This window comes from Narcine bancroftii, chromosome 3, assembly GCF_036971445.1.
Source record: "Narcine bancroftii isolate sNarBan1 chromosome 3, sNarBan1.hap1, whole genome shotgun sequence".
NCBI lineage: Eukaryota > Metazoa > Chordata > Chondrichthyes > Torpediniformes > Narcinidae > Narcine > Narcine bancroftii.
The window spans coordinates 160,177,360-160,201,652 of NC_091471.1; the positions used below are offsets into that span (position 1 = coordinate 160,177,360).

Genomic DNA, 24,293 nt, shown 5'->3' on the forward strand with positions numbered 1-24,293 from the left:
ATATTGATTCCCTCACCTACTGCTCCTCTTCATCTTCCATTTCCTCACCAACCCAAGGGACAGCTGCTCCTGGAGGGCAGCATGCAGCATTCATGCTATATCCCAAAGAGATGAAACATTACATTCAGGTTCTCTGCAAGTTCCAGAGGTTTTTGTTGGTTCATTACTTCAGGCTTATTGTCACTTGTGAGAAAGTTCATTTTGTTTTGGGAGCATTCCAGCCAATCAACTCATATGTAGTACAGCATTAAAAAGACAGTACAGAGTACCAAAGTAGGAGCACATCCCATTGCTTAGAAGCTCTGAAGAAAAGTCTGAAGCATCACAGCAGCAGACCAGGTCAGCCAATGATGTAGCATAGTCAGGGAGGCACATGTCAGTCCCACCGGGTAAAGGTGAAATCAAGCTTGGGTTCGGCAGGCGAAGGATACAAACTAGGTTGCAGGCTGATGGCAATGTGCTTCTTGGAATCAAGCGTCAGCTCCTGGACATGAACATGACAGTGAGCAGGATTTTCGATGGGCCACATCCACCGATGTCTTCCTCTGGGAGTTCAGAACCAGGGCCTGAGGAGGAGGGATCTGGATAAGGTCTCACCACAGCTATGGAAGTGATGAGGCAGTAACATCAGAGACAGTGCTATCTGGACACAGTGCTTTGAGCTTGGCTCACTGTGGCTATGAAGGTGACAGGGTCACCAGAGGTGGCAACATCAGAGGAAATGGCGAGAACCTCGAACACTCAATCTCATTGAAGGGACTCTCTTTTACTTATCTTTCCTGTTGCAATGGCACTGGTGAATCTTTGTTTATCTTTGCAGGGCAAACAAAGGAAATATGTTTGTGGATCATGTGTACATGACAATAAGTCAAACCTTCAAACTTAAATCAATGCGTAGTTACAGAGAGAGATCAGTCAGAACAAAACAAATGTAACGTTATTTTTTGTCAGTGTGAGCTTCATTCAGGAGTCTGATAATGGCTTTGCAGATAATGAAATACTTGTGAATGTAATAATTTAGCACAACATTCAGGAGGTCAGCCCTACTCTTCTACAAAACTGTACCATGGGATCTTTAATGCCTGACAATGGCTCAGATTAACATTCCATTTGAAGGGTGGAAGTCTCTGCAGGTTCAGTGGTTTGGATGAAGGGACCAAGTGTAACATATCCAAGTTTGCGAATGATACAAGGATGGGTTGTGAGGAGGCCACAGGAAGGGTTTAAGGGGATCTAGGCATGACCAATTGGATATAATGAGGAATAACATGAGGTTTCTGCTTTGGTAGGAAAAAATAGTGTTTTACATAGGTAAGAAAGAGGGAGTCAGGTACACAAGTCAGGTACACAAGTTACTACTTGCACAGCAAGTATTTAAGAAGGTAACAGATATGTTGTTTTTTTATTGTAAGGCCATTAGAACACAGCAACTTTATAAGTCCTTGGTGAGTCTGCAGGATAAACCTTCAGTGGAAGGAGCGCTATGAAGGTTCACCACACTGATTCCAAAGACAGGTGGCCGGATGCAATGAGATTTAGCCAACTGGGACGACACTCTGAGTTGAAGCCAACTAGAGGAGATCTCATTAAAGCATATTAAAGGATTGACAGGATAGATATAGAAATAATCAGACTGTTCCAATGTCTGGAACTGGAGGTCATAATATTGGTTGACCCTTCTGAGGAGATTGGAATAAAATTTCTTCACCCAGAGACTGTGATGTTTTGCAATTCTCTTCCCAAAAGGGCGGTTGGGTTCAATAACTGGGTATGTTCAGGGCAGAGAATTTCTGGTATTAAGGAAATTAATGGATATGGCTTGGTCTTGTTTAGGAAAATGGAATTGATGGTCATCCATGATCTGATTGATGGTGGAGTAGTCAGATCAGTGGTTTACAAACTTTTTCATTCTACTCACATACCACCTTAAGTAATCCCTTACTAATCACAGAGCACCTATAGCATAGGGATTACTTAAGGTATGAGTGGAAAGAAAAGTTTGAAAACCACTGGGCTAGATGTCCGATTCATGCTTTCATCAAGCCAATTATTCAGCATGGAAACAGACCCTTTGGCCCAACTCATCCATGCCGACCAAGTTTCTCATCTGATCTAGTCATATTTTCCTTCATTTGTCCCTATGCCTCTAAACCTTCCCTATCCATGTACCTGTTCAAATGTCTTTTAAACATTATCTTTGTACCTGATTCTACAAATTCATGGGCATGAATCTATGCACTATCCTCTGTTTGAAAAAGTTGTTCCTCAGGACCATTCTGAACCTTTCCCTCTGACCCTAAACCTATGTCCTGTAGTTTTAGACTCTCCTATCTTGGGGAAAAGACCTTATTCATGCTCCTCATGGTTTTATAAACCTCTGTAAGGTCATCCACCAGCTTTCTACTCTGGGAGAAAAAGTTCCAGCCCTCCAGTCTCAGTAACAGCCTTGTGAATCCTTTTTTCATCCTATCCAGCTAAATGACATCCTGGGTGATCAGAACTATGTACAGCAATCCAAATGTGGAGCATTTATTTCTTATTTTCTTAAAGGTCGGGTCAGATACAGCAATGAGCTCTCTGAACCCTTCTCCATTAACAATGGCGTGAAGCAAGGCTGTGTTCTCGCACCAACCCTCTTTTCAATCTTCTTCAGCATGATGCTGAACCAAGCCATGAAAGACCCCAACAATGAAGACGCTGTTTACATCCGGTACCGCACGGATGGCAGTCTCTTCAATCTGAGGCGCCTGCAAGCTCACACCAAGACACAAGAGAAACTTGTCCGTGAACTACTCTTTGCAGATGATGCCGCTTTAGTTGCCCATTCAGAGCCAGCTCTTCAGCGCTTGACGTCCTGCTTTGCGGAAACTGCCAAAATGTTTGGCCTGGAAGTCAGCCTGAAGAAAACTGAGGTCCTCCATCAGCCAGCTCCCCACCATGACTACCAGCCCCCCCACATCTCCATCGGGCACACAAAACTCAAAACGGTCAACCAGTTTACCTATCTCGGCTGCACCATTTCATCAGATGCAAGGATCGACAATGAGATAGACAACAGACTCGCCAAGGCAAATAGCGCCTTTGGAAGACTACACAAAAGAGTCTGGAAAAACAACCAACTGAAAAACCTCACAAAGATAAGCGTATACAGAGCCGTTGTCATACCCACACTCCTGTTCGGCTCCGAATCATGGGTCCTCTACCGGCACCACCTACGGCTCCTAGAACGCTTCCACCAGCGTTGTCTCCGCTCCATCCTCAACATCCATTGGAGCGCTCACACCCCTAACGTCGAGGTACTCGAGATGGCAGAGGTCGACAGCATCGAGTCCACGCTGCTGAAGATCCAGCTGCGCTGGATGGGTCACGTCTCCAGAATGGAGGACCATCGCCTTCCCAAGATCGTATTATATGGCGAGCTCTCCACTGGCCACCGTGACAGAGGTGCACCAAAGAAAAGGTACAAGGACTGCCTAAAGAAATCTCTTGGTGCCTGCCACATTGACCACCGCCAGTGGGCTGATAACGCCTCAAACCGTGCATCTTGGCGCCTCACAGTTTGGCGGGCAGCAGCCTCCTTTGAAGAAGACCGCAGAGCCCACCTCACTGACAAAAGGCAAAGGAGGAAAAACCCAACACCCAACCCCAACCAACCAATTTTCCCTTGCAACCGCTGCAATCGTGTCTGCCTGTCCCGCATCGGACTGGTCAGCCACAAACGAGCCTGCAGCTGACGTGGACTTTTTGCCCCCTCCATGAATCTTCGTCCGCGAAGCCAAGCCAAAGAAAGAAAGAGTATGTAGGACTGGGGGGTGGGAGGGGGGGGTCACACTTTACCTCCTCGTTTCCTAGTGTAAGCAATGTAATTTGTCCTCTTGCACTTGCCAGGATTTTTAAAATAAATTCTCCATTGGTCCCCAAGACATCAGCTGGTAAGAATTTCAACAACTACATTTTCTCTCTGGACATCTTTTACAGATTGAAGTACTTCAATACCTACCAAAAAAACTTTGATTTTGGTCACCTGATCCAAACTCTCTTGATGTGACATCATGTGAAATTTTGCCAAAAAAAGATCATATTTTGTTGTGATTGACCATGTAGGCTGTGGTTAGGTTGTGGCAGATGTTACTCCAAAGGAAACGTTTCGGTGGGGGAATTCGGTGTGGGCATGAGACTAAACATTTCCTACATTAAATTGCTGATCTGAATGGCCTCATCCTATGGTGTGAGAGTAGGTGAAGGCCATTCTGCCTTGAACCTGCTCTTTTATTTAATCAAATCATGACCGATCTTACTGAAACTGCAACTCTGCAATGCCACTGACTGGCAGTAACTTTTAAGATGTTAATGATCTTTATCTTTCCACCTCCAATGCTCAGATATTGGAAGTTAGCAGCTTGTCCATGGCACTCTGCTTCTCATTGCAGTCCGGAGAGAGCTAGGAGTTACCCAGGATTATGTCCTGTACCAGATGTTAATGTAAAAGCTTCATGCTTAACACACAGGAGGAAACAGCCACATTGAAGAGAAAGCAGAGAGAGGGAAGAGACTTGGTTTGGAGGAGATGAAACATGATTTCAAGGTTATGTCTGAAAGCAGATAAAGCTTTCCCATCAAAGCCATTAATTAAATCTGAATTAATGTCAGCAGGGAGTAGAAAAATCACCAAACAGTGCCCTGGGTTTTGATTCTTTGCAGCAGATGTGGCTTAGACTGTGGCCAGCAGAGGTCACTGAGTGTAAAATAAATGGTACTGTCAATTTCTCTCTCTCTCGCCATCAAGGTTAACACAGAGTTTGGAGCTGGGAGGTGATATTTCAGAGAGATCGATGGTAGGGACAGCCCAACTCATTTGAAGCACAATGTCTCTTGGGCTGAAATTATTCCTTCACAAGGGATCCCTGCTTCCCCTTCACCAGCTGTTTAGCTCCAGTCCTATTCACACTTGCCTCAGCTGATAGGTTCTAGGTACCAGCCGCATCTCAGCGGCATGAGCACAAAAATCCAGGCTAATTCTCCAATGCCATTTTGAGAGTATGCAGTAGCTCAGGCGAAATGTTAAACCAAGGCTCCAGCCTGTTCACATTGCTGGTTGCAGCAGAGAGATGCCCCCTTTTGTCCTGGCCAATATGTATCCATCATTAAACATCACCGAAGCAGATGATCTCCTTTTAATCTTTATGACCTGTTTGTGACCTCCTATACTTTTCCACTGAGGCCCAATGTAAATAGCTTTTCGTCTTCCACCTGGTCTTTGTCTTTAGTAGGCGATATCAAATCTAACAATTTCAGGTAACTAGCTTTCTCTGTTTGTATCTGCACTGTCAATTATGTTGTAGCTTATCCATTTTAATATTAACTTAGATTTTTTTTGTTCATATAGTCAAAGTCGCATAGCACAGAAAAGGCCCTTTGGCCCAACTCATTCATGTTGACCAAGTTGGCATTCTGGGCTGGTGCCATTTACCTGTGTTTGGTCCATATCCTTCAAAGCCCTTCATACCTAAAAATCTATCTGATGTCTTTGCCTGTTAAAATAGTGCTATTTCCACAGATTTCTCTGGCAACTTGTTCCAGATATGGACCACCATCTGACTGAAAATACTCTCCCTTTAAACCATAAACACTGATGTGATGGGAATAGCCTTCACAATTATGACATGTGTTCTCAATCTTTAACTTTCCTCATTAACCTATCAACCAGATGACCATGAACAGTTTAAACTTACAGCTCCATCGCTGCATCCTATCAAAGACATTCCCTTTGTCTTATCATCTTCTCTACAACTTCATCTGGTCTTCTCTTTCTGATCATGTGCCTAACCTACTGGGCATTTCCCAGATATTTAATATCTGCAGTATTTTTGATTTTCATTATCACGTGGCTCTTTATGGGAATTTAATGCGTTGCCTATATTATATCCATAACTTTACTTCAAACCACATTAAATTGGCTGTCACGCATGATGAAGTTGATTGATTGGAATGAGAAAGGATTCTTTTTTATTCACGTCAACTCAGTAACATTTTTGAACATCAGTGTCTTTGCCAGTGTGTACTCCAGTGCATTGAATCACTCACTTAAAGTGTCTTGACATCTGGGCTTTAACTGGGAAATTGCCTGTAACCATTGTATGTTTCATCTACCCTGATGAATTACCTGACATTTGGCAGACTGGTAAGGTGGTTGGTGCCAGAGATAGTGTGCAATTATGGGGATCGCCAGTATTTAATTTCCCCATTATAGCTGACCAAATGGAATAGGAGCAGGGAGTCTCAAATGAGTTTGTCAGGAAGGATGATGGAAGCAAAACAGTAAGATGGCTTGCTCAGCATCAATGTAGTGGCAGGATATAACTTGTCTTATCCCTGTCACCTCCTCCAGTCTAATAATACTTCACAATCTCTGGCTTTATCCATTTTTGGTCATTTGCAATCGCTGATATAATTACTCTGCTATTTGTGGCACTGTGTTCAGCTGTACCCTTCCCTTCCATCACAGACATAGCCCACTCCTCTCCATTGACTCCATCTATAACTCCCTTTGTCTTAGAAAAGCAACCAAAGACTCATGCCACCTTGGCCACACTCTCTTCACTCATCCTCCCTTGGGGAAGGAGGTTGATGAAAGTGAGACCACCCACCACCAGATTCAAGAACAGTTCATTTCAATTATTAGGCTCCATAACAAACCTCACACAAGTAAAATTGTGTTGCCTTTGATCTGTAATAACTGATCTCTCTATGTAAATCTGCTCTTCTGTACTTTGTTTCACTTACTATACTCTGTGTGGGATGTCTAACTGCACTGCTCGGAAAGCAAACTTTCCACTACACCTTGGTACAAGTGGGAATAAATCTGACCTCAAACTTGTCAAAAATTCTCTCTGTAACCTCCTCTTTTAAACTTTTCTACCTCTCTTTTCTACTTTACACAGTTTTGATGTCCATTTGTTCCTGTGGAGTTCTCCTTGAACATTTTAAAATTCTAGCCATTTATACATTCAAGTATCCTCAAGATTTTATTGAATAGTGGAGCAATGGGATTGATATAAAACAGTTTGGAGACTATTTTGCTCATTAAATCCATGCTTGCTCCTGATGGAGTAATCTCATCAATTCCATTCCTCCCAGGCCTTCAAATTACTGTCTCTCCACTACCTATCTAGTACATAGTCATAGGGCCTGTAAACAGGCTCTTCTGCCAACTTATCCATGCTGAAAACATTGCCTATCTGAGCTCACCCCATTTGCCTGTTTGGCTCATTTCCCTCCATCCATGAACCAGTCTAAATGTCTTTTAAATATCTTAAATATGGAGTCACCAAAAAATCCATAAGGATTTTGGAGGAAACTTGCTCCCCCCATAGGAAGAGTTTGTGATGAATTGCATTGATGCATTTAAGAGAAGAACCTCTGAAATGACAACAATGAGAAGCACAGAGGTTGCAGAGGCTGGAACCTTGTGCAGACCAAGAATTGCTGGAGGAACTTCAAAGCATATGGAGTTGGTAGGTTCATTGGGTGTAATTGGGCTTCTGTGGTGTTGAATCATTAAAAAAACTCATCAGGAAAGACAGCATCTATGGGTGGAAATGGTTAGTCAACATTTCAGGTTGGGACTCTTTATTAAGACTAAGATTTTTTTTTAAAAGTAAAATTACATAGATAAATGGGGAAAGAAGTTGGGGATGGGACCAGAGGTGGCAGAGGACAGCACTGAAGGTGTGGGAGGTGAAAAGACAGGTAGAGGGAGAGACCAATAGCAAGGGTGGTGACAGAGAAAAGTTTGAGAGAGGAAAGAAAATGTTAGTACAGTATAAGAAGCGATTGAAACAGTGGAATCAGATGTTGGTGGGTGGGGAGTGGGGTGGGGGGGGGTGGGGGATGAATGCTGTGCAGGAGGAAGAATATTTGGGAGAAGTGAATTGAGAGAAAAGAACTGGGATTACACTGATAGATTTAGATGAGGAAAGATGGTGAAACCTCAAGTGGATCTACTCCAATGTGCTGAATGGCGTTAAACAGGGAAGGTTGCAAATACTGGGATAGTGCAATACATCAATAAGCTGGAGAAATTCAGCAGGGCATTTATTGCATTTATTGGGAGTAAAGAGTAACCACTGTTTTAGGCCTAAGCCCAAAACATGCTGAATGGCCTGTTTCTGTGTTGAACTCCCCATGCAGTTGATTGGAGTGGGAACAACTTCCCTTGATTTACTTCATCTAATCTAGCTGTGATGTGGCAAACCTTTAGAATAGAGATATTGTCTTCAATGTCAAGGGATTTTGTGTTGGACAATGCAGAAACCAGTAATGATATCTGTCATTTTTATGTTTGTGAGTTTATTTGAAAATAACAATACATGTATAAGCTAAACATTTGTTCGAACCCAGCTGCTATGCTCAATGAAGAACCATTCTGAATCAATGAAGAACCCTCAAAATCCGCATCTTTCAAGAACTCTGAACTCCTCCAGATATGACTTCACATGCAGCCTGAGTTCTGTCTACCTACCAATGGAAGTCATGTTTTCAACTAGCAAATCATGAACTTCTACAATTCTCTCTGAAAATCTCTCTGCCTTTGTTCCTTTTAGATCTTTCTTCAAACCCATGGCCTTGACCAAGCCTTTGATTTTACATCTCTTCCTTGGCAGAATGGCAAACCTTATTAATGGTGTGCATTGGGATATTTTACTGTGTTAAAATACTATAGGAATGCATTTGTTGGCTTGTTAATGTTCATGTTATGGGTTAATTTTCACAAATGATTGATTTATTCACTCTTCAAGGTTTGATTAAGACCCCTTACACAGATCTTCAGGTTATTAATATTTACAGTGACCAGATGTGATGACTAATTCATGAGTTGGCCTTCTGCCTGCTAGTACTGCAATGTTTTAGTGTTGTTGGTTGCTTTGATCAGGAATCTCTTTGTGAGTTTTGTTTGATATTTATCTTTATATCTTTGAATATAAAGTCTTTGTTTTTTTCTCCCCCTTTCACATTGCAAGTGAACAGAGGCACCCATCACCAAATGATTATTTTTGGCACTCAGTAGCTACCTGCAGAGTTCCCAGGGTAGACCAGAGCTTGAAGATCAGCCAGCCTCCTTTTAGCCTGGAGACATGATATGCAGGTCCCCCATAGAAATGGAAGCAGGAATAATTTTCTGTGAATAATTTTCTTTAATGAGGTGAACATGCCTTGAGAAAATGGTGACAGAATGGGCCAGGAGCCCTTGTAGCAACAGGTTTCAAAATCTTCCAACACAGAGAAACTACTGGGAGTTGGGTGATGGATATCCTTCAAGCCCCTGTCCAAAGCAAAACATAAATATGGATGAATGCATTAATTGGTCATGTTCCAGGAAAGATTCCTGCACTCTTTCGAAAGGGGAAAGATGTAGGGATGTACTGAAGGAATTCTGTGGGAAGATGCTTTCATGTATAATATGATGAATTAGGAGCCTGAGTAAGCTACTCAGCCCTTTAGCTATGTATAGATGTATGCATTTATTTATTTACAGCACGGTGGAAGGCCCATCTGGTCCATGAAACCATGCCACCCAATTAACCTACCAATTCCGTACTTTTTGGAGGGTGGGAAGAAACCAGTGGAAAACCCATGTCAGATATGGGGAGAAGGTACTAACTTCTTACAAACAGCACCATATTTGAACTTGGGTTGCTGGCGCTATAATGACATTGTGCTAACTGTTACACTACCAATTTTGTGCCATGGTTGGTCTGTAACCTCAACTCTTGGATTCCCGCTATCCTCGGTAACCTTTTAGCCTTTTTGTTTATCAAGAGATGATTTATTACTGTCTCAAATATACTTACAATCTCTGCTTTCACCACTATTTAAGAAAGAAAGTTCCAATGATTCAAACTTTTGGGAGAAGTTGTTTTTCCTTAGATTGATTACTCATTATAGTCAACCCTGGTTTATGAACATCTGACTTATGAACACCCCTGTGTATCAACAAGCTCCCCAATATTACTAAATTCTGTAATCCAATGGGTATGGACACTTCAAAGCGCTTTTGGATGCCCCTAAATGGATGAAGAAGCTGCTATGTAAATTAAAGTGTCTTCTTCCAAGTGTGAGAGATAAAATCCTGCTGACTGCAACAGAGTTAACCTCCTCTTCCTTTGTTTCTCAGGGCCTGGTGCGTATAAGCCTGTTATGAAGTCCACACCCAAGATGGCTTTAATGGTGTCCAAGCAGCCCCGCTTTAAAGAGCCCATTGCTCTCAACCCTGGCCCTGGAGATTATGAGGTAAAGTATATGATGATCTGACAAGAACAGGTTGAGTCCAAAAGGTGAAATTCTATGATCTCCTTAAAAACTTTAAAAGGTAGGAGGATCAGTATTTATGTTTCAATACAAGATTTAGAGGCATAGCCGAGACTGGTGCTATGATGCAGTGCTAAGCAAATGTTACACTGTTTAAGGTGCTGCCAGAGACTACATTTTGTCCCAGTGTCACTGAAAGCACCAGAGAAATGGAAGCATTTCCCATGAACAGCTTTAGTTATTTCACAGTTATCTGGGAACTAAGTCTGCAACTAATTGGAATAACTGAGTGTAGTTCGGGGTTGGGGGAAAGATTATTCTCTATGATGCCTTCTGCTGGAAAGGGGTACTGATGGTAGTGATCAGCCTGATCTGTAAAATGGCAGTGCTGGCTCGATGGGCAGAAGGGCCTACTCCAGCTCCTATTGTCTATTGTCTATTGATAGTATCATTCCACAAATCCCAGGCCAGAACTGTACTCTACAATGGGTTAGTTGTGTCTTCTTTCAATCTCAATGCAAATATTGATCTTCCATATGTGATGAATTCTAGCCAACTTGTTGATTTTAAAAAAACACATTACCACCTGTCCTTGATTTGTTTTTGTGCACTTTACATCTTCTTTAACTAGGTGCAGTGAATGTTCACATTGGTGTGAGTGTATTTGTTGTGAGTGAGTGACTCATCTCCCACACAAGGGACTGTTAAAGGAGTGAGAAAATAGAAAGAGGACTAGTGCATAAATGTATCTGTGTAAGAGAGTATCTCAATGTGGGAGCATCTGTGCAAGTATTTCTGTGCGTGAGAGTATCTGTGTGTCGGAGTATTTGTGTGTGAGAGACTATTTGTGACTCAAGGTTTGAGTTACAGGGAAAGGTTGTGCAGACTGGGGCTTTTTACTCTGGAGCGTAGAAGTTTGAGAGGGGACTTGATAGAGGTGTTAAGATTTTAAAAGGGACAGACAGAGTAAACGTGGATAGGCTTTTTCAATTAAGAGTGGGGGAGATTCAAACTAGAGGGCATGGTTTAAGATTGAAGGGGGAAAATTATAAGGGGAAATTTCTTTACGCAAAGGGTGGTAGGGATGTGGAATGAGCTTCTGACAGACGTGGTCGAGGCGGGATCATTGGTTACATTTAAGGAAAGACTGGATAGTTACATGGATAGGAGAGGACTGGAGGGGTATGGACCGGGTGCTGGTCAGTGGGACTAGGAGGGTGGGGATTTGTTACGGCATGGACTAGTAGGGCTGAACTGGCCTGTTCTGTGCTGTAAGTGGTTATATGGTTATATGGTGAGGATCGTGGGAGAGTACTTGTGCATGAGTGTATCTATGTGAGGGCTATATGGGAGAGCATTCACACATAAGTGGATCTTTTTATGAGGTACAAGTTTCTGTGGGTATATCTAAACATATCCATGTGTGTAGACGTGCTCGTTTGTTTGGATATGTCTGCAGCTTTGTATGTAAATGTTTCATTTGTACATATTTGTGCTTGTTAACGTGTGTACAGATATTTGTTGTATCTATACATGTATGTGTGTGTGTGTGTGATTGTAGTTACCAGTCCAGTGAAGCCTGCAGGCAAAAGGTAAGAATTATTAACAGCACCTTTGCAATAATCAGCTATAGCCTCTGGAGAAAACAATAGTTCTGGGTCAAGTTTAAATTGATCCTATTCTTGATTGGGTACAGTTTGCTTTCAGAACTTATTACTTGCAAATTGGAAGAACTTTTTTTTTCAAATTGAAAAATACTCTATGGGGAATGTGAAAATAAAATTTGGAATTGAGCTTTGTTTTATTTTGGGACAATTTATTTGGACAGTGTTTAATAGTTGTGACAAGACTTCTTATAGAGTGGCATTGGTCCATACTATTTCAAGTGCAATAGTGGGTGTAGAAATCTATCAGATGTTGTTAATCAATTGTTATTTTTTCTCTATTCCCTACTTAAAACGAGTTGATTAATTATCTTGCTCCATCTGCAATGGATTAACTGATTGTGCTGTGTTTTGGTTAATAATACTATTTGTAATGAACTAATTACTTACTCTGAGTTGATTTTAATGGATAGGTACCATCTTGCTACACATTTGTGTATGACTCAAGGCAATTCAAAAATAATGGGTTAATTGTTGTTTAAATGGCACAATATACAATTAAGAGAAGCAGATTGTTGGATGTTGGAGATGAAAATGGCTGGAAGTGTTGACCTCAGCTTTCAGATCTGCACCATGATCTTGAGGAAAAAAAATACAGGAATGTACTGGAGGAACTCCAGTCCATTTATGAATTGTACTCGACTCTAGCATCGGCAGACATTCTTGTTTAATTTCGATGATCTTGAGGATGTATTTTGCCTGCCTAGCTTCCAGAATAAATCACTCTGCATTGCTTGGAGTGGATTGGTTAATGCCACAAATGTATTAACCATACAAGTGAAATAATGCAGGTGCTGCAAATCTGAAATAAAACCCAACAACACTGGGAATACTCAACAAGTCCAGCAGTAGAGAGTGGCACAACATTTGCATTTCAGGTCAATGACCTCTCATTAGAATTGGGAAACAAAATAAATGTTAAAATGTAAAATAAACAGAAAAATAAATAACAAAAGATAAGATTAATATCCTTTTTCTTTGGCTTGGCTTCGCGGATGAAGATTGGGTAAGAATAAATGACAAATGTATCATGCTGAGGTCAGAATAGTGGCAATGGGACAACATAAGAAACTAAAGAAGTTTAACCTGATCTAACTGCACTTATTATCCCCATCTGTACAACCTTATCTACATCGTATCCCCAATCTCAACCCTTGCTTCACCCTTTCAGAGATATTACCCTTGTGCTATGTTCATCCATCACCACCTCTGCAACTTAAAACTAAACGTTTTCTCTCTTTTTCGGTTCTGATGAAGGATCCTTGCTCTGTAAGGTGACTTTGGTTTCTTTTTTCACAGCTGCTGTCTGTCCTGGTGAATATTTCCAGAATTTTCTTTTTGTTTCAACAAAAAAGACCTTAGTGTAAACAGAAGTAAAAAAAACTTACAAAAGGAAAGCACTGTGGGTGCTGGAAATCTAAAATTAAAAGTAGTATAAGCTGCGGTTGTTGAACTCTTCTGGAAGCACTGGTTTGAAAGATGAAATTCTGTTTTTTAAGTTGATGTTAAGCTTCATTGCAAGAGTGTCAGGAGTTCAAGGAGAAAGATAGTGAGGTAGAATTAGGATGGAAAATGATAGGGAAGGATGACTGGAAACTCAGGGTCAGCCTTGCAGAATGACAGATCCTCTGTGGGACAATCACCAATTTTACACATGGCCTTCCTATTGGTTTCTAGTGATCACAGTGAATGGAATTAAGAAAGATATGAATCAGTAGAAGAATTAATTTATTGTCTGTCAGATCGTTGTACCATATTAGTTAAGTGAATTAGATAAACTATTATTGTTCCCCAGATAACAAAGCCAGCATTTTATTTTCTTGAAAATGGTTAATTATTTTGTTGAAATGGGAAGGTTGGAGTTGACTTGAAAAGCTTTAACCTGTTGGTATAACACATGGGAATTTTATCCTGTTTTGCTCACTTGGAATCACTTCCTACTTCATTGGTCTAATTAGTACCACCTTAAAGTCAGCATTGGTACTCTTGGCAAATAATGAAAACTTTGGAACCATAGAAACATTTGACACTAAGGATTCTATACTTATCAATTCTGCTTGTTTTAATTTACAAGGTGGCATGAATTTATAACTGACACAAACATAGATGTTTGTAGCTGCTGGAGATCAGTTATCAATCTTCTGGCTTTGAGATCTGATTTGTTGTATTTTGATGCTAAAATCTGCTGGATGAGATCAATAATCAGGAAATCCGAAAGACTGGGCATTTAGCAGCAAAAATTGTCTATCAGAAGTCGAGCAAAAAACATTCAATAATAGGCTTTATTCATGCTGACATCCTGATTACTGGTTGTTCAAAAGAATCTTGTCATACTCAAATTGTTAGTTTTTTTTACCCTATGACCTATTTATAATGTGCTTAAGGATATCAAAGGAACATTATCAAACATTTTCTGTTGTGTGATATTGAATTCTTTATTTCAAGTGAGTGCAAGACATTGTTCACAGGACAAACAAGGAGTCAGTCTTTGTTGCACTCCCTCTTTTGTCTGAACATCCATCAGAAAGAAGCAAGGCAATCACATTGCAAAGATATAAAACTTCGGTTAGGCCACACTTGAAGTATTTGTGTGCATCTCTAACCCCATTGCATGAAAGATGTGGAGGCTTTGGAAAGGGTACAGAAGAGGTTCACCACAACGTTGCCTGGATCAGAGGGTATCAAGTTTAAGTTCAAGTTTCCTATCATCTGATTGTACATATACAACGTGTTGAAACAGCATCTCTCCAGACCATGGTGCAGACACAAAAGCACACAATGCACAGTACATAAAGATCACATAAATAAACAAATTAAAAAAAAAAATATGTGTGTGTGTATATTTCTTTTTTTAAATATATAGATATATAAATATGTATATAGGTGATTGTCATGGTTACAGGCTACTGTTCATCAGTCTCACAGCTTGTTGAAAGAACCTATTCCCTTGCCTGGCGGTCCTGGTGTTGATGCTCTTGTACATTTTTTTTCGATGGTAATGGGTTGAAGATACTGTCCACAGGATGGAAGGTGCTTTCTGTTATTCCTTGAGCCCTGTTTCAACAATGCTCCAAGTAAATGTCATCCATTGAGGAAAGGAGACCCTAATGATCCTACTAACCACTAACTCCTACAACAACCTCAATTACACTACCTCACCACCTGCAAGGATTTTATTCCTTTCTCACAATTTCTCTAACTCTGTCGCATTAGTTCCCAAGATTAGGCCTTCTGAAATGTCCTCTTCTTCAACTACTATCCATTACTATCAACTCATCCCTTACCCACATCTCCTTTATTTCCTGCTCATCTGCCCTCGCTCTCTCTGTCCCCAGACTTAACAAACATAGGATTCCCTTTGTCCTCACATCACCCCACAAGCTCCTGTAATCAACACATTATCCTCCGTAATTTCAGCCAACTACAAAATGATCCCAATACTAGACACATCTTCCCTTCTCCTCTCCACCTTCCATCAGGATTTCTCCCTCCATGTCTCCCTCATCCACTTATCCCTCCTCACCATTCGCTTTCCTCCCCCCCCATACCTTCACTTGTGTCCACACCTCCTCCCTCACCACTATTCGGGGCCCCAAGCAGTCCCTTCAAATGAAGCACACTTCACTTCTGTATCTGTGGGAGTTATCTAATGCATCTTGTGCTCCCTTGCTGGCCTTCTCTGCATCGGAGAGACTGTTTTCAGACTGGGAGATCACTTTGCTGCATACCTTTGCTCTGTCTGCTTCAGCGACAAGGGTCTTCCAGTTGCCAACCACTTCAATTCTGCGCCCCACTCCCATACTCACATGACTGTCCATGGCTTCGTATACTATACCACCAAGATCACCCATAAATTAGATGAACACTTGATTTTCCATCTGGGCACTCTCCAACCAAATGGCATTAACATCGACTTCTCCATTTTCTGCTAACCTACTCTCCATTCTCCCTTCCTTCCCTTTCCTTTTATCTGCTTTCCCCTGGCTCTCCACCCCTTCCCTCTCTATTCCTAGAGCCATCCACCCTTCCCCCGCTTGTTGGTGTGTCCTCCCTCCCTTGTCTACCTATTACCTTCCACGTTTGGGACTATGCTCCTCCCCCACCCCTTCCCCTACCATTTTGTTCAGATGCCTGCTGAAATTTTTCCATTCCTTGATGAAGGACTCAAGGCCGAAATATTGGCTATGAACTTTTATCTTTGCTTCACAATGTACACTGACCTGCTGAGTTTCTCCAGCATTGTGTTTTTACTAGTGATCCTCTTGGCTGTTTTATTGATCCTCTGTATGGACTTCCAGTCCAATGCTTTGCAGCTGCCATATCACACAATGATGCAGCCAGACAGGGTACTCTCAATTATGCTCCTGTAAAAGATAGTCAAGATGGGGGTCAGTAGCATTGCCCTCCTCTGTCTCCTTAGGAAGTGTAGGCACTGCTGCACCTTTCTAACTCATGAGGAAGTGGTGTAAGTCCAGGATCGTTCATCTCTTGTATAACTGCCAAGGAACTTTGAGCTCTCTACTCTTTCCCTGATGGAACTGTTGATGTGTAGTGGAGAATGGTCGACCTTCGTCCTCCTGTAGGCCACAATAATCTCCTTTGTCTTATGGGTATGAGCTGTGGGGAGAGGTTTGCCAAACTTGGGTGTTTTCTCTGGAGCATTGGAGATTGAGAGGTGACCTGATAGAAATTTATAAAATTACGATGGACATAGATAGGCGGTAATAATCTTTCTCCCAAGGTAAAAATGTCACAAACTAGACGACATGGATTCAAGGTAGTGTGTGTCTAATAGTGGGGTGGGGGTGGAGGAAGAGAAGAACCATGAGAGTAAACTCACAGGTCACTCTTAAAGCAGTCACCTGGAAAGAAAGGGAAACAAGCAAAGAATAAACCCTCTGCTACATCTAACAACCAATCATTTTAATTACACACTGATCTATTTATCCCTGTCTGCAAATTCGCTTAATAAAGTGTATTCTTGCAGTGTGCCAGAGCAGGCAATAGGAGAATGTCCATTCCTACAAGCTGTGGCAAGGTGCCTTTCGAAAGGAAGGACAGACATATCATTAACAATTCCTGCACTGGATCTACTGTCACAACTTGCCCTTGCTGAGTTCCCAAGAGATGGAATGGGGGAAGCACAGATTCCATCTTACCTACATTCCATGTCATCAGAGTGACATTCCTGTAACTGACATGGCAACTTGACAAGAGAGTCTGTTATGATATTCTTTGTCTCCCACTTTTGAAGCTATCCCTTGCTTGTTATTTAAACTGCATGTGGTTATCATCTGTCTCCAGGTCCAAACTCATATTGCTTAAGTGATGACATGAAGATGGCAGAATGGGCATTGATGAATGGTGACATCAAAGAGGTTACTTTTTTGAGGAACCAGTGTATCTTGAAGAGTCTGAGTAATGTGGGAGTTAATTTTGAACTAATGGGAGCAGCTGGTTATTAGTTGTTTAACTATTAAAAAATTAACAAGTTTTGAACAGCAATACACACACAAGTGTTGGGCAGGAATTTAAACACCACAGCTTTTGGAGGGCTCCTCAATATATTTACATGAAACACACTTGATTATGTTATTGGTTATTGGGAGGAGTGATTCCCAGTTCCTGCTGCTTCCAGCCTCCACTCTCTGCACTCTCCTGCTACCAAGACTTAATAAATGGGAATAAAATTTCCCAATCTGTCCCATTTATTACATAATATCCCTTCCTGCACATCAGAGAAATAAAATAGGAAACTTCCTGAAAAGCCCATATCTGCTGATAAGTTTGTAACCTTTACAAGAGTTAGGTCTTCCTTTCTCCCTCATTTGCTAATCCTTGCATTTATAGAGCTTCCCTTTTCATAACAAGTTCCAAATTTTCAGCACTCACTGAGAGAAGATGGTCCCTCTTAAACTCCCCTTGAAGTCAGTGCCACTATTTTACGTGTTTCCTAGTTTCTGACTCTCTTAAAGATCAGGTGTTCAGGTGTGGTGTGAATAGGTTGAGAGAACATTGATGGACAGCTCTGTCTCTTGGACTGGTCTATTTGATTTATTTGTGCAAGATATCATATTTGAAGGAGGCATTGGGAGCTTTTAGTATACTGCTAATTTATTCCAAAGTCTGACTTTAAGCTAAAGTGCCTTTATTGATGCAGCTCAGGAATTCATCTCAATTAGATCTTCTGGCAATGATCATTATAGCACATTACAGTAAATATGAATATGACGTAGTGCTTTTCTTTACAGAATTATGGGATTAAATATATTTTTTTCAATAACAGTTTGAAAATTAATTTTCGTTATTGTACATTAAGGAAATTGTTTGGAGCTTGTGTGCAGACTTTATTTCTTTCAAAGTTGTCTATTGGTTTTCTAAATTCTTCTGAAATGTAGATTTAAAAAAAAATCCTGAGGGTAATTTTTCCTGTGCAGTAGTGTAAAACATAATATACACATTTTCTGCCAATTCTTAAGGATAGTTTGTTTCATCCCATCTCACAATATATTAAAAAAACTGTCCTTTGAGCCTTCAACAACTGCCTGAACCTAAGATTTTCATCACATGAATTGAGGTTCCTCTGTAGAATTGGAGAAAGTTAATGCTGGGCTGTAAAACACACATGACCCAATACATCCATTCTGGCTCTCTGAAAAATTATTTTAATTCCCTAGAACTCCTTTTATTTTTTTTCATCAGTTATTTGAACAATTCCTTTCAAGAATTTTGGTTTGGATTTGGCCTCCACCAATTCATCCAGGAGGGCATATCATGTCTCACTGTCTCTATTGCAAAAATGCTGCACATGTTAAAAATCTGAAATAAAAACAGAAGAATTCAACAGCATCTATGGAGAAAGAGAGATAGAATTTAAATTTCAGGTTGAAGACCTTGCATTTCAACTAGGGTTTTTCAGAACTAAAAGAAGCTTTTCATCTCTCCAAGGTTATTTCAAATTATTCTGTCTTCAGCTCCTGTCAACCAACCTTTTCTTCAGTAACCGTGATGTTGCTGGAACTGTGGTAAAGGCAGCAATGTTGCTGGTACAGACCAAGAGAGCGGAAAGCGGCGACAAAGCACTCCTCTATGGTGTCCTTCTGCCCAGTCATTATGCTGACAGCCCTGTGTAGGTTTTAAACTGCCTGTAGAAGGAGCCAGCAGTGTTTTTTTTAAAATCATCTAAACCATGGTTGTCCATGCTCAAAATCCAGCACCCATGCATGACAACAGATCAAAGGGGGCAGGGTCCGTGAGATCGGGTGATGCCATCTTGAGACTCATGATCCCTGATTGCCGCTGTCGAGCACACGAGGTGCAACTACTGCAGCGAGGGCAAACACCTGCTGAAGTACTGTCTAGCTGTAGCACAACCTGCACAAACTGCCGGAGAAAGGGGCACTATGCAAAGTTATGCCACTTTAAACCCCAGTCTAGCAATGCCGCGAGCAGACCGTGACCCATGTCGCAATCTTGGGCCGTCCCACTTCTGGTAGCCGAGAACAGAACATCTGGAACAGGAGCGTGACGACACAGGAAGACATCACATCCAGCTTCTTTTCCAGACTCCACCGTATGCGATCCATGGGGAGGGGGGGACATCTTTGTGATCTCCTGGGTGGTCATCTTAGCGGAAGTGGACCCAACGATATAGCAGCAGCTACTTGGACAGTAAGCTGATTTTTGCCTCCATCGTGCTGGACCAGAGCAGGCCACACCAGCGAGGGTGATTGATGATGGACATTGAGGTAAATGGCCACACCATGGACTGCCTGTACAACATGGGAAGCATAGAGAGTTTCATACACCCAGGCATGGTCCAACATTATTCCATGAGTGTGTTCCTGGCTAAATGCAAAGAAGTGCTAGCCTCTCTGCAGAAATCAGCATGTGTTGCACCGTCACCCTAACCATGAGGGGCAGGAAATATCAGTCTGCTGGTGATGCCCCACCTTTGTGCACCCATCATACTGGGATTGGATTTCCAGTGCCAGCTTAAAGGTGTGCTGATGCATTTTGACGGATCCCACTCTCCACTCACACTCAGTAATAACCAGTTCCTGGAGGGCCCACTTGTCTTCTTGAATGTGTCCAATCACACACCGGAATGCCATGCACTCAACCTGCGGTTTGGCCACCTTCTGTGTCCCTCTGCCCCCTCTGTTCCAGAACCTCACCCCAGACTGAAAGCCAGCACCACTAAGAGCAGGCCTTAAAACCCCGGGGTCAGGGAATTCATAAAAACAAGTGGGGCGACTGCTGGAGGAGGGCACAATAGAACAGAGTAACAGCTCCTGCAGGATGCGTGGTGGTGAAGAGTGCGGAGAAGTACCAAATGGTCATCGATTACAGCCAGACCATCAACAGGTTCATATTATTAGATGCCTACTCTCTCCCCCTCATAGCCAATATGGTGATGAAATCGCTCAGTTCAGGGGCTTCTCCACCATAGACCTTCAATCGACATACCACCAAATTGTAATTCACCCAGAAGATGGTCCTTACATGGCATTTGAGGCAAACGGTTACCTCTTATCATTTCCTGCGGGTCCCATTCAGCCTCGCAAATGGGGTGTCAGTGTTCCAAGGAAAGATGGATTGCATGGTGGATGACAGCAAATGAAAAACTACTTATCCCTATTTGGATAATGTCACCATCTGCGGCCGGAACCAGGAGGAACACGACAAGAACCTGCAAGTTCCTGGCCACCACCAAATCCCTAAACCTCACGTACAATAAGAAAAAGTGTCTGTTTAGCACCAAGCTATTGTCAATGAGGTATGTGGTGGAGGATGGTGTCATTGCCTCCAACCCCGAGTGCAAGTTGCACCATGTCGATGTGTGTTTTTCTGGCTGACCCTGAAACTCTGAATTTCAAGCTCCTTTGCCAGATAAACAAAGAAAAAGGTTCATGGATGTTCTCAAAGTTCAAAGGTGAAAGACAAGAAAAAGGAGTCTGCAGGTGTTGGAGAACAAAAACAAAGAACAAAAGCGCTGCTGGGATTCAGCAGGTCACATAACATCCATGGAAAGTGCTGCTGGAATTCAGCAGGTCACACAGCATCCATGAAAAGCGCTGCTGGGATTCAGGAGGTCACACAGCATTCATGGAAAGCACTGCTGGGATTCAGCAGGTCACATAGCATCCGTGGAAAGCGTTGCCGGAATTCAGCAGGTCACACAGGACCCGTGGAAAGTGCTGCTTGAATCAGCAGGTCACACAGCATCCATGGAAAGCGCTGCTGGAATTCAGCAGGTCACACAGGATCCGTGGAAAGCGCTGCTGGGATTCAGGAGGTCACACAGGATCCATGGAAAGTGCTGCTGGAATTCAGCAGGTCACAAAGCATCATGGAAAGCGCTGCTGGGATTCAGGAGGTCACACAGCATTCGTGGAAAGCGCTGCTGGGATTCAGCAGGTCACATAGCATCCGTGGAAAGCGTTGCCGGAATTCAGCAGGTCACACAGGACCCGTGGAAAGTGCTGCTTGAATCAGCAGGTCACACAGCATCCATGGAAAGCGCTGCTGGAATTCAGCAGGTCACACAGGATCCGTGGAAAGCGCTGCTGGGATTCAGGAGGTCACACAGGATCCATGGAAAGTGCTGCTGAAATTCAGCAGGTCACAAAGCATCATGGAAAGCGCTGCTGGGATTCAGCAGGTCACACAGGATCCGTGGAAAGCATTGCCGGAATTCAGCAGGTCACACAGCATCCATGGAAAGCGCTGCTGGAATTCAGCAGGTCACACAGGATCCGTGGAAAGCGCTGCTGGGATTCAGGAGGTCACACAGGATCCATGGAAAGTGCTGCTGGAATTCAGCAGGTCACAAAGCATCATGGAAAGCGCTGCTGGGATTCAGCAGGTCACACAGGATCCGTGGAAAGCATTGCCGGAATTCAGCAGGTCACACAGCATCCATGGAAAGCGCTGCTGGAATTCAGCAGGTCACACAGGATCCATGGAAAGCACTGGTGGAATTCAGCAGGTCACACAGGATCCATGGAAAGTGCTGCTAGAATTCAGCAGGTCACACAGGATCCGTGGAAAGTGCTGCTGGAATTCAGCAGGTCACACAGGATCCGTGGAAACTGCTGCTGGAATTCAGCAGGTCACACAGGATCCGTGGAAAGCGATCAGAAGCTAACTCTCTATTCCTCTCTTTAGAATGATTAAAGTCCTGGGTGTTGAAGAAGATAAGTTTCTCTGCCACAATAACAGCCCTTGTGAGATCAAAAGTACAATGCTATACTTTGATAAAGCAATTTCATGGACTAAAATGCATTTGTCACCTTCAAAGCATTTTTGAAATATATTCTGTTAATTTTCACCGAAGTGTAAATCTGAAAGACCATTGAAATGTGCAATAAAAGGTGATTGAGCTAGTTTGTGCATACACTTTTAAAAACGTTAATAATGATTTCAGAAAATAATTTATAAAGAGCCTTCTAAGTTCTTTCCAGAGCTAATGTCTGTGATTAAGATCAATTTACTGGAAGATTGAATCATTGTAGAAAGGAAAGAAAGACAATCAGGTTGACTCGCTTCCAGTTTTCTCATGGAGCTCAGTGCCCGAAACTTAGCCTTTACTGAATGTATTGTTGAATGTACCAATCCCACTTGGAGGCTTGGAGCTGATTTAGTCAGTATTTTACGTTCTTTGATTTTGAAGAGACCTGATTCTGAAGGGACCCAGGATCAGTAAATGTGGAGAAATCCACTGTTGAGGAAGCAATCAATAATGCATACAGTGCATTCTGTGACCTTCTTGTTTTGTGAGATTGAGGCATGACTTATGGAGACATACAGCATGGAACAGACTCTCCGTTCAACTTGCTAGTCCAATTTTCCTGCATGTGGTCCAGGTCCTGTCATATAGCCCCTTCAACTCATCATGGTTTATGCTGACCATCAAGAACTCATCTATATGAATCCAATTCATGAGCACTTGATCCATAGCATTCTGTGTTTTGATGATTCAAGTCATAGAAATATAGAAAATAAGTGCAAGAGAAGGCCATTCAGCCCTTCAAGCCTGCTCCACTATTTTAGACCATCACGGCTGATCATACAACTTTAGTTCCCTATTCCTGCTTTCTCTCCATATCCCTTGATCCCTATAGCCATAAGGACCACATCCAAGTCCCTCATGAATATATCTAAAGAAGTGACCTCAACAACTTTCTGTAGAAGAGAGTTACACAAGTTCATAACTCTCTGATATCAAAAGTTTCTCCTCATCTCGGTCATTAATGGGTTACTGCTTTTCTTTTGACAGTGATCCCTTGATTTGGACTTTCTGACATTGGGAACATTCTTCCTGCATCTAACCTGTCTGGTCCTGTAAAAATTTAATAAGTTTAAATGAAATCCCCTCTCATTTTTCTAAACTCCAATGAATATAACCCTAGTCTATCCAATCTTTCTTCATTCCTCAGTCTGCCATCCCAGTTATCAGTCTGATGAACTTTTGCTGACACATCCAGATACTTCTTAAATGTTGAGATGTTGAGATAGTCTCTGCTCCACAGTCCACAGGCAGGGTGTAGCTCTGGGTGAAAAGAAATTCTTCCTAAGACCTCTCACAATGTACTACCTCATACCTTAAACCCATGCTATTTAGTTTGAGATACATTTGTTCTGGGACCATTTTCTCACCCTCTACCCAGAAATGCCCCTGAAAATGTGTATTTCAGTCTTTCAGGACTCACTCTCAGCTTGCTCAGTTCCATAGAAAATAGCCTCTCCAGTCCCTCACCATAATTTGAATCACTCCATCCCATACAATATCCTGGTGAATCACCTCTTCACCTTTTCCCGTATAGTCATGACCTTCCCATAGTGTGGTCACCAGAAATGGGTAAAGTACACTGGTTGTGGTCTAATCAATCTTCTATAAAGTTGTACTATGATCTCTCTGTTCTTTGTGTTCTCTGCGCTGGCTAATTAAGTTAAGTTACCTTCTCATCTATCCTTTGCTGGCACCTCCAGAGTCCCTATAAACCAATGGTTCTCAACCTTTTTCTTTCCACTCACATACCACTTTAAGTATTCCCTATATTGCTCTGTGATTAGTAAGGGAGTGTTTAAAGTGGTATGTGGGTGGAAAGAAAAAGGTTGAAAACCACTGTTTTAATCGTACCTCATTGACTCGTTATGTGCACGGTTTCATAACTCCAAAGGAAATGGGCCAAAGACAATTTTTCTCAAACAAAATATTTCAGTAACAATTGGGCCTAGAGCAGTGATTCTCAAGCTTCCCTTCCCACTCACATACCACTTAAGCAATCCCCTACTAATCACAGAGCCCTGATGGCA

At 42.1% G+C, this 24,293-nt stretch overlaps 1 protein-coding gene across 16 annotated transcripts in view; it reads left to right on the top strand.

Annotated features, from left to right (window-relative positions):
* The window catches only part of stpg2 (sperm-tail PG-rich repeat containing 2), a 715,538-nt gene that overhangs the window by 466,944 nt on the left and 224,301 nt on the right, over positions 1-24,293 (top strand). For 15 of the 16 annotated variants that reach the window (XR_011353872.1, XR_011353875.1, XR_011353874.1 and 12 more), the window contains one exon: positions 10,175-10,290. Coding sequence is in view for 9 of the 16 variants with exons in the window: in XM_069925664.1 (XP_069781765.1) it covers positions 10,175-10,290 (116 nt within the window). In the remaining 7 variants the exon portion in view is untranslated. Of the gene's footprint in view, positions 1-10,174; positions 10,291-24,293 lie in introns of those variants that run through there. The other variant, XR_011353877.1, reaches the window with a different exon arrangement.